This window comes from Myripristis murdjan, chromosome 24 (genome assembly GCF_902150065.1).
Source record: "Myripristis murdjan chromosome 24, fMyrMur1.1, whole genome shotgun sequence".
NCBI lineage: Eukaryota > Metazoa > Chordata > Actinopteri > Holocentriformes > Holocentridae > Myripristis > Myripristis murdjan.
The window spans coordinates 18,996,277-19,007,615 of NC_044003.1; the positions used below are offsets into that span (position 1 = coordinate 18,996,277).

Genomic DNA, 11,339 nt, shown 5'->3' on the forward strand with positions numbered 1-11,339 from the left:
CTTGGGACCCTCAGAACCACACTACAACTCAAATCACCGCAATAATTTGGGAAAGGAATCGCAACAGAAAATTTAAGTCTGTCTGCGCCTTTAAGCTCTTTTGGCATTATTATGACTTTCTCTCATATGACATCCATTGCAGAGTAAAACCACTGAAGTGTTTCATTATTTATGTTTTATAATTACAGCGATTATTGGAGCTTTAAATCAGGGAAACATGCTGTGAAATGCACTGGAGGCCTGCAGCCATGGCAGTAATTTGGTGTATGGTTTGGGGATGGCACTAAGAGTCTGGAAAGGCATGGGAAATATTGCATTTTACAAAAAAAAAGCAGATCCGCACAACTTACACTCCGTGTGGAGTAGACATACTTTACATACATATATTGTGATGTTTCGAGCTCTCTGCTCCTCCTCAGACTTCTACTAGACTTGGTGTGTGGACTTTCTCTTGATTCAGGATCCAACTGAAGTGTTTCTGGAAGATGCACATGTCATTATCTTTGTTGCCTCTCATTAGATATTGCCCTTAACCTTAATACATACAGTATACAAAGTCAGTATGAAATCAGTGACAGTTCCATGATTAATATCAATATCAAAATAAGGAATCCTGCAGCTTACAGCACCAAACCAGATAGCAAAATGTAACTGGACCGGACATGGGCCAGATGTACTCAAATATTCGGTCCAAATTGGTATAACTACGGAAGCCCTAAAGGGCCATACATAAATATATTTTATTTCCTCCGTTTTCTCGTGATAACGAGATAATTCCTCCGTTTTCTCGTGATAACGAGATAATTTTCCTCCGTTTTCCCGTGATAACAAGATAATTTTCCTCCGTTTTCTCGTGATAACGAGATAATTTTTCTCCGTTTTCTCGTGATAACGAGATATTTTCCCTCCGTTTTGAATGAATGAATGAAACGTGATAGGCCTGAGATTTCCATCATACGTGACATGTCATGCTGACTGACGTCTCCTTGGACACATAAAGCAGGGGTCACCAATCATGTGCCATGGAGGGCCGAGATGCTGCAGGTTTTCATTCCAACCAAGACCTCCACCAGGTGATTTCACTGATCACCTCACCTTGTATCAGAAAGGAGGAACTAATCAGTGAAATCACCTGGTGGAGGTCTTGGTTGGAATGAAAACCTGCAGCCTCTCGGCCCTGCATGGCACATGATTGGTGACCCTTGACATAAAGCATAAAGCTATTTCAGCCTGTGTCAGGCCTTGATTGAACAAATAAGTGATGCGGTGATCGATATTCTCCTGCTCCTCTGACATTGCTACACTGACTGATGTCTGCAATGCTTTAATAAACTAGACAATCGCTTTGTTTTCTCGATTTAATTATCTCGTTATCACGAGAAAACGGAGGAAAATTATCTCGTTATCACGAGAAAACGGAGGAAATTTATCTCGTTATCACGGGAAAACGGAGGAAATAAAATATATGTATGTATGGCCCTTTAGGGCTTCCGTATATAACAGATCTGCTCCAGTGTCATTTTGCACAATGGGCCTGATCCGGTATGGACTCACTTGCCAGATCTGTAACAGTTTTGGGCCAGAACTGATCCAGAGTAGCAAAAACCAAGTTAATATATGGCCTGAATCTGACACAGATATGATCAGCACTTGGGCCAAATGTGGCCCATATTTGTACCAAAGTATATTTGTACCATTTTCCATATCAAAAACAAATTCAGTTCTGGCCCAAAACTGTTTCAGAGGTTATGATGTTATTTATTTTTTAATAAGAAAAATAATAAAATTAAATTAATTTAGCATGAATTTCAGGCGAGGGGGGAGGCTCCATTGGTGAGGCGCTGCACCCCGCCAATAGAATGATGGGGGAAACACTTAAACAAAAGCTTGTAATGTTCCATTGTATGAAGTTGCTGTGAACTGTAAACTCGCCATTCATAAGCAGAAGGCAGCACGTTTCCTCAGAGCCCGACTAGCACCGGGAACGCCTACTCTACGTTGTCCCGCTAGCTGTGCAGCTTTCTTCCTCTTTCTTTTTATCGAGGTTGACATAAAAAGAAATCATACCACACTCAAAAGATAGTCAAATGGCTAACATTAAGAGTGAAACATAGTATTATTCATATAATGAACTGATAACTTTTGCCACACTGACGTTGCTGCTTGTTGTGTTGGAGCTGCGGCGCTGTGCTGTCTGGTGCTTGCTGCTGTGTTTGTTAAATTTGAAATTTCTGCACTCGGTTGGTCTGCACGGCCCGCCCCGAAACAGCCCCGAACTTAGCACTACAACTGTCAGACTGATTACTCGGGCCACATCTAGTGCAAAGGCGTTCAGCGGGTGTGATTTCTAAGCGAATCTGGCGAGTTGTGGGCGGTTCCGGTATAGTGTCAGCTGCTATCTGGGAAGACAATCATGACAAAGCCAAACAAGTCGCAGGCTTCATTTGGCAAAGTATATACTTAAAACAAAGAAAAAAAAGAGCTAAATATCATCTCACATGAAATGCAGCAAATCAACATTTATTTAGTTATTTATTTAGTAAATGCAGTGATAAACTCATCAAAAGTTTTTTTTTTTCTGGATTTGTTTTTTTAATTCAGACGGCTGGAAATGAGTGAGGGAGACTGGAGAGAAATCTCTGGCAAGGTTAAATCTGCAGCTAGCAGGGGTTCACATGCAGGCCCAGGGGCAGCGGAATTCACCATGAAAGAAAAAAAGAAAGAAGACTCTGTCAAGACAGCGGCATACTGATTAATCACAGGCAGATCATTATTTCAGCCTTCACAGAATTCATAGTAGCTGAAGATCAAGAGCATATAACAGTGACTTTTGAGTGAGCTGACCTTTATCATCAGTCATTCAATAGTTTGATGGGCAGATATGAAGGAGGAAATCTCCTGCAAAATCTGCAGTCTTCCGTACATGTATCAGTAACGTCAACATGCGTGTTGGGTTTGTCAGGGTCTGAAAAGCAGTTAATCTAACAGCTCATAAAAGTACATAATGCACACTACAGTAAAATCAGCCAACAGAATAAGGAGATTAAATCACTCATACGTCGTTGCACTGAGCCAGCCAGAGGTCATGTGCTCTCTCACATCCTGCTGGTTGACTGGTTGACAAATTGCTCAAGTGTTTCAGCTCAGGCAGCAAACACCGCAATGAATCCATCCAGGTCAGAGGTAGGGGATGGTAAAAACCAAAAGTGCCAGTTATATTTGCAGTAATCTTATAACCCATCAGCTGTCATCTGATGACGATTTAGCCTCTGGGGGCGATGGCCAATTTTTCAGGTTTTGCGGTGAAGTCAGAAACAAGCCGGAAACCGTCTCCATTTCTTTCATTCCACAAGTCAAACATTTCTCCACACAATATGTTTTGTAAGTGTTTTAGGTGAATGGCCAATGGGTTTTGCCTCTTTGCTCCTCACACAGACTGTTTATCTTCATAAAACCACTCTTATTACAAACGACAACTCCTCGGACTTGGGAATGGGAGTAGCCGAGTGGGAGTGGCCGAGCATTGAGGAGCATGGTGGTTCATCACTGTATTTGATTACATCTATGAAAGAAAAAAAAATCCCTTTAGATGTGCATTGAGAACACAAAGGCAACAACCAAGGTATGATAGCGTTGCCTAAAATAATGAAGCTGTCCTCCTCACAGTATATCCTCCCCTGGCCTGCAGATACTGACCTGCTGATAACGTTCCTCCCTATCAGCCACCTGCAGCCATAAAACATTCCTGTCCCTGAGAGAACATGAGCCGCACATTTCTAGCCAACATCCCAGGCATTTGAACTTTACCCGCATCTGTCTGGTCTTGATCAGTTTTGGCATCAGTGTACATCAGCGTAGAGCTATGAGCTCTGCGGGCCCCTCTGTATACAGGGACTCATAAACCAACGAAGACCATGTGTGCCCTGAAGCAAACAAAAGCCCAAGACGTTCAATCCCCAACAGTTCAGACCTATATATTACATGAGAGGAATTTGAATTGAATTACATAACCTGCACCACTTGGCATCATGAGGCGCTTTCATCCAGTGCCATGCATCATTTATTTTTACTAGTGGCAACCATATTGGATATTAACTCCAAATTCTGGCGGTGTTGATGCTGTGCTGAAACCACTCAGCTCCACAGGTGATAGCGCATCAGAGAGAGATAGACACTGATGTCATCAGGGGGAGACAGGGTCATAAACAGTGAACACTATAGGTGAAGCATTTTGGACATGACATTATTTTTGCAGGCATACATGTTTGGAGTGTTTTCCCTCATAATCCATCCACATCTATCTGGACTGCTATTCCAGTGCTTTGAGTGCTTCAGTTGCTTTGTCTTGGCCTGATGTTACATCATGAGGTGCAGTTTGGAGTTGGTCCTCTGTTGCCCCTGTGTGGACAGAAGAGGAAGTCTCTCCTCACAACTTTGTGCATCGCTTCTCCATCTTTTGAGAGTGAGACCTGGCACATCTGCCAGCTTTGAACTGTGAGAACGAGAAGTATTTTGCATTTCATATTGGACCCACTTTGGACTATCCAAATGTAGTATGACCTGTGTTGGGGGGGGGGGTTGAATGCTTCCTTGGTGGAATTTGTTTTTGCCAAATGCTTCATTTCTACACAGTTTCAACAGACTTTTACTTTTTTTTTTTCTTGACTTTCACATTTTACCTGCATTTAAGAACGGCGAGGTCAGGGCTCCTCCTGTAGACATTTTTTAAATTTCTTTCTACATGCTGCTATGTGCGTTTTACATTAGTAGGCATGACTCATCTATTTAAACATCTACTTATTTTATAATACAGCTCTGTTGTATTTGAATGTGTTTTTTATGTAATTATTAATTTGAAGTAGGATTACCATTATGCTTAGGACTAATAGCTGTAGAAATAAATATAAAAATGCTAAAGCCATGGGTAGTGCGGGGTGCAGCTTCTACAGGATCTCATTAATTTATTTTATTTTTCCTATTTTCCAGTTACTTTATTTCACTCTTTGCTTGCATTTATCCATTTTAAAGTATCACTAATATTTCTTTTCACCTCCCTCAAAGCATATATCAAAATAAGTCAATAAGGCAGTGTCTCAAAGTATCATCCATTAAAACTTATCATGCTGTGGCCTGGATGAATACTTAAGTCTGATTGGCTGGAGGGGTGTTGATACAGTTCAAATGCACCACATGAATGCACTGAGTCATCCTCACAATGAAGGATGTTATTGTGTGCAAGGGTTCCAGATCAGAGACGGTTATTAAATCCAGCAACAGCTTTAGCAAAACCCAGGAATACAGTTTGTTTTAGCTTACGTTTGTCCGTCACCTGGTCACATCAGCTCTGACGGTTACTCACAGGCAGACGTTTTAGTGACAGACCCCCTGCTGAAACACATCTATCTAACATACAAGCAGTGGTGTTTCTGCTGGCTTGATAGTTGCCATGCATGTATCACTATCACTTTGTAACGACCAGGTTTAAATCCGTTGATTTTTAGACAGTGGATCATTACTTATTGACAGCAGTGTGAGAATGAAGAATATTATTTTCCCCACAACATATCATGCAGTTTAGGAGTAAATGTGCAGCAGTGGAGAATGGATGTAGGGAAAACCTGGAGGGCCTATTAAAAGTTTAAAAATAAGAGCAACTCTTGGGAAATAGGAGTGCTAGCAGATATCACCTGTCTAAGCATGTACAATATGCTCAAACAGATAACAGATTTGAAATAGCTTGGGGAAAGGCAGAAAATATGAATTGCTTGATTTGTAGAGTTGCAGGTTTTGCAATGCTATTGCTATCCAGCATCCAGTTATAGATATATATTTGTATGTGTGAGCTTTGCAGCTTCAAGAAGGCAATCCTTAACATGGTCTCTCTCGTGCAGTCTGGTCTCAGGCCCTTTGGTTGTTTATCTCTTGATCCCACCACGAGGCGGTTTGCCACATGCTCGGCCTGCGCTGCTCTCCAGGAAAAGAGCCCACATTGCCCACACACACACACACCACAAAACAGACTGTCACATCATGACGCTGTGTGGGTCACTGCAGGTTCAAGGTGTATATCGCGTCCTTGTGCTGTCCCTAAACGACACATTACCCATGTTGTGCCTTTTTACCAGGGATGTAGTACAAGGTAAACTGACTAAAAATCTTTTTGCAACCCGCTTTACGGAGCTTTTATCTCCACACAAATGTTAGATCAACTGGCATGTCTCGTCTGGCCATTGCCAAGTTTGAATGAAAGGCAAAAAGTATTAAGCCAGCTTTGTTGCAGAAAATGAGATCAGCCAAGTCTCTGTCTTATCATACAGTAAGTCTCAGTAGAAAATTAATTAATTTTTTTATAATGGCATATAACTAGTAACTAAATCTTTTATTTTAATAATGCTATCATAAAATTAAATCTAGTCTTTAATCATAATAATAATAATAATAATAATAAATTACTCCACTTCATCATCATCATCTTCTTCTTATCATTATTATCGTTACATTATTGCTTATTATTCAGTTTATATTTTGGTTAGTGCTACCATGGATGTGGTGCAGATATGGCTGTGTCCTCCGCTCAAACAGCTGTCACAAGAGCACATGATCACATGGGCTGAGACGAGCAATGGGTTTTGCCTTCTGAATCTGATATAATCATCTGGAAGAGGAGAAAGGGGCTTTTGTTATTGCCGCTGGCCGACACTGAGTGAGCTTTTTTCTTTCTTTCTTTCTTTTTTTTTTTGCTTGTTGCTTTTTATTTAGTCTTGGGGCAAGGCCAGCAAATAACTTTCAAACTGTCTTCTCTGGCTGCAGCACAATTCAGTCCTGCAGCTCAAATGATACGTAGTTTTAGTAATATTTTCATCCTTATTTGTTTTGTCTCTATGGCTCATATTATGTAGGACAACGTGTCTGTGTATAGATACTCTTTTGTCAACATAATAACCCAAGAACGACCTGATGGAAAATTCATATATATAAACACAATCCCTCAGCACTCTAGATCAGTGGTTCTCTGATTAGGACATCGGGGGAGGAAAAAAAAATCTGCAAAATTATTGTGATTCGTTTTAAAGAGTTTACTGCTTGTTTGTTTGTTTTTTCTTTTCATGGGGTTCTGAGTAGGTATTGGTTTGCTTTAACACATGCCAAAAAGGTTGAGAACCACTGCTTTAGATGCTTTGAGTAGATTTTCAAATACTTAAGTGCAAACATTTGCCTATTAATGAGGACAATATGATTTTCTTGAATCTGCTATACTGTATCTATACTTGAACTGCTTTAGAGTAAGAGGCTAATATGAATACAAGTGTGTGGACTTAATATGAATGCAAACAAAGTGATGTGTGAGAACATGGACATAGCTTAATTACTGACCTGATAAGCATAATTGATCATGTGTGATATATGCAAAATCAGTTATGCTTATTAGGTCAGTGATTGGACATTCAGTGGCTTAAGCACCTTTTGTTTTTGTCCACCTTATCCTCCTCACCCTCTACCTCATCCATCTCCTCCACCTCTCCTTCCACCTCACTCCTCTCCCTCTCTGACCCCATCACCTCCCTCCCCTCTCCCCTCCCTGTCCTCACAGTGACAGGAAAGCCCTTCTTTGTGGTGTCCAGTTTCTCCCACCGCTGGCTGTTCGGCTGGCAGGGCTGCCGGTTCTACGGCTGGGCGGGCTTCTTCTTCGGTTGCGGGAGCCTCATCACGATGACCGTGGTCAGCCTGGACCGCTACCTTAAGATCTGCCATCTCCGATACGGTAAGTCAGCATCTCCAACCAGGGGCACCAGGCTTTTTGATTTCAGCCACGTAGACACATGGTAAGCCAGATAGTTTTGTCCCAAATATCGCGAATAAGAAGATTTTTGCTCTTGATTTGTACAGCCTATGAAGTTTTGGGGCATTTTTTTGTTTTACTGTTAGGTCCAGGAGAGAGTGACAGGAAAGACATGCAAAAAAGGACCTGGGCCTGTAGCATTTTGCCAATAAGCCTATTATCCTTGTAATTCAATCAGTCCATCCATTTTCTGCCACTTATCTGGGACCGGGCAGGGTGGCAGCAGGCTTAGGAGGTCAGCCTAGATGGTCCTACTCTATGAATATATCAATAAATGATACATAGCACATAATGTATAGAATTTGAACCAACAACATAGCATTCAACCTGACAAAATGTGTGCTTGACTAATAATTAATAATTTGTGTGTGTGTGTGTGTGTGTGTGTGTGTGTATGTGTGTGTGTGTGTTTATACATACAAATCACCTTCCACTTTCTGTTGCTTCATTGTCAGGCACGTGGCTGAAGCGCCACCATGCCTTCCTGTGTCTGGTCTTCGTATGGCTGTACGCAGCCTTCTGGGCCACCATGCCCCTGGTGGGCTGGGGGAGCTATGCCCCGGAGCCCTTTGGGACCTCCTGCACCCTGGACTGGTGGCTGGCTCAGGCTTCAGTGTCCGGCCAGAGCTTTGTCATGGCCATCCTGTTCTTCTGCCTTATCCTCCCCACCGGCATCATCGTCTTCTCCTATGTCATGATCATCTTCAAGGTCAAGTCTTCTGCTAAGGAGATCTCGCACTTTGACGCCCGCATCAAAAACTGCCACAACCTGGAGATGAAACTCACAAAGGTGGGGTTTGGGTGGGGTGGGGTGGACAGACAAAGACAGGAAGTATTTTGAAGCCTCTGAAGGTCAAATCTGTGATATACCTTTTTCATGTCCTCCTCCAGGTGGCAATGCTGATTTGCGCAGGCTTCTTGATAGCCTGGATTCCTTATGCAGTGGTGTCAGTGGTGTCAGCGTTTGGCGAGCCAGATTCGGTGCCCATCCCTGTCTCCGTTGTCCCCACCCTGCTGGCCAAGTCCGCAGCCATGTACAACCCCATCATCTACCAGGTCGTGGACCTGAAAAACTCCTGTGCAAAATCCTCCTGTTTCAAGGTCCTGAAGAAGCGCAGGCATTTTCAAAAGTCAAGGTAGTAGATGGTTTGTCATTTTTCAGTCTTTATTGTTATCATTCAGTGCGTTTAAGTGAATGCCATACTGTAACTTTTTAATTCCAACAGTCTGACAATGAAGGAATTAATGTTATGGGAATTCCCCAGTCACAATGCCCATTTTATATTAGTTAATAAACTCTCACAGTCACGAGAATGTTTTTCTGAAATCACGGGATCAATAAAGCACTTCACAAAAAGTTATTTTTGAGTGACAAACAAAGGAAAAACAAGGTTTGAGGCCAACATGCCTATAAAGTTCACATTCTGCTTCTGAATGATCCTTTGTGGTTCACAAATTTGTAAAATTTGCTGTTACAATTAATTTAATTGTAAAGATCCTTGAAAATATCATTGTTTTCATTTAATTATTCTTTCTATCATTTAGTATTTGTGTTTTATTTCATTTTTTTAATTTCATTTTTATTTTCCCCTCAGTTTTTTATTCTTTGGCAAAATTTGTGAAACAGATTAATATTCTTTCATATGTTCAAACTCTGATGCCTGACTTATGGTCTTTTTTCCTTTTTGTCTTTCTCCTGTAGCTTTTACACCATCTCTGGCTCGTTAAAGGACAGATCGCCAGACAACGAAGCTCACATTGAGATGTGAGGCAAAAACTAGACTGTTTGACCCCCTCTGATCCTCTCTCCTCTTGTGATTGGATAGCTTGCCTTGCCCCCACCCCACCTCCCTCCTGCCCTCCGCCTACCCAATCACACGCTGCCTGTCAACTGCTATGGCATCATCAACTGCTCACCTTTGTTGCCGTTGGTTACCAAGCCTTGCTGTATGTTAACGCCCACGCTGGATCTCTGTGTTCCCCACAGCACCCCACATTTTTTCACACAAAGTTTTCCTTAATCTTTGGAGTCACATTGTCTTGATAGTGTTTCCAATATACAAGTGACGTGTTGCGTAGGCCCGTTGGCAGTTCTTTCAGTATCACACACACTCAAACTCTCTGACTATGCTATGACAAAAGTGTTGCTTGGTAACTAAAATGTTTTCAAAATAGGATTTGACTCAGGTCTGAGAATGTGAGACCAATTTGACAGGTTTCTGACCAAACTCCAGCCAAGCTGAAATGTCAAAAAAAAATTGTAAATGTCCAAACATTTACAAACCTGAGCTGGATGCAAACTGAAAATAATTTGAAACTCTGACCTGACCCATTGCCAGTTGGATCCAGTCATGCACCATCGGGTTTGGGTGTAACTGTCAAGCTCAAAGCTGTATTTTTAATGTTTGTACAGGCTGTTGTGTCTTTTGTACTGCTTTACTGTACCTGCAGCTTGTGCGGGCTACAATAGATATTTCACAAACACTGAATGACATCAGCTCATTCACTTGTCAGCTGTGAAACTCTGCACACTAAGGTTGATGTACGAAGCTCTAGTCAAAGAGCTCAAGGCTTTGGTACTGCTTCTGCAGCAGTTATCAAACGTTTGCTCACTCACATTCTCTTTCCGTGTGGTAAGTGTTCCCATGAGAGCTAAATAAAGGTTTATCCACAGAAGAAGAATCAGTGGAACAGTCGCTTGCTGATGGAACACGTCAAGATGGCTGCAGTGGATTGTAGATGTTGTAGTTATGGAAGTGAATATGGTGGACTGTGCATGAGGCTCAGAAAGCTGCAGTGTTCAGCATGGCTGCCGTCAGAAATAAGGGCTGGCCAAGACTGACAAAAGAGCTTTTTGAGAAAGAGTCATGACTAACGTGGATATGATGACCAAACATGTAGAGGCAAATAATAGAACAGCTAGAACACTCTAATAAGTTCAGCATGCAAACTGCATTTCTTTACTGTAATGCAGCTTTTAAAACAAGGAAAAAACAAAACTTATTCCATCATGGTAGCATCCAAAATCCCAGAGAATATTTGGTCTCATATCACGATATTGATATCAAAATATAGTCCAGCCTGAATCAGAGCATTAAGTGCTGCCATAGCTGTAGTAACATGATGTTCCCTGATTCTCATGCACTAAACCAGTACTGATGTCCATGACAACAGTGTCAAATGATAATAGGCAGCTGTCTTGACATGTACTTGCAAATGACATTTTTAAGAGTGCCGACTTGAGTGGCTATTTATAGACTGATGCACAAGTTGCATCGGAGATAAGCACAAGGAAGTGAACCAAATGTTTTGCACAGACACACGTATTAACATGCATGCATGCACGCACACGCACACAGTCAGCAAGAAGACGACACGCGGACAGTACACCCTGTAAAACCATTCTGTATGCACAGTTCCATGTCTGTTTATATTAGACACACATAATGGATCACTCCATAGAGGTGCATTGACACGCAGGATCCTTTCAAAGAAAACA

At 41.7% G+C, this 11,339-nt stretch overlaps 1 protein-coding gene across 2 annotated transcripts in view; it reads left to right on the forward strand.

Annotated features, from left to right (window-relative positions):
- The window catches only part of opn5 (opsin 5), a 29,017-nt gene extending 18,293 nt beyond the window's left edge, over positions 1 to 10,724 (forward strand). For both annotated transcript variants that reach the window (XM_030047341.1, XM_030047342.1), the window contains exons 3-6: positions 7,592 to 7,762; positions 8,296 to 8,630; positions 8,732 to 8,976; positions 9,543 to 10,724. In XM_030047341.1, coding sequence (XP_029903201.1) covers positions 7,592 to 7,762; positions 8,296 to 8,630; positions 8,732 to 8,976; positions 9,543 to 9,609 — 818 coding nt within the window. In that variant the 3' untranslated portion in view covers positions 9,610 to 10,724. The remainder of the gene's footprint in view (positions 1 to 7,591; positions 7,763 to 8,295; positions 8,631 to 8,731; positions 8,977 to 9,542) is intronic.
- The last annotated feature ends 615 nt before the right edge of the window (positions 10,725 to 11,339 follow it).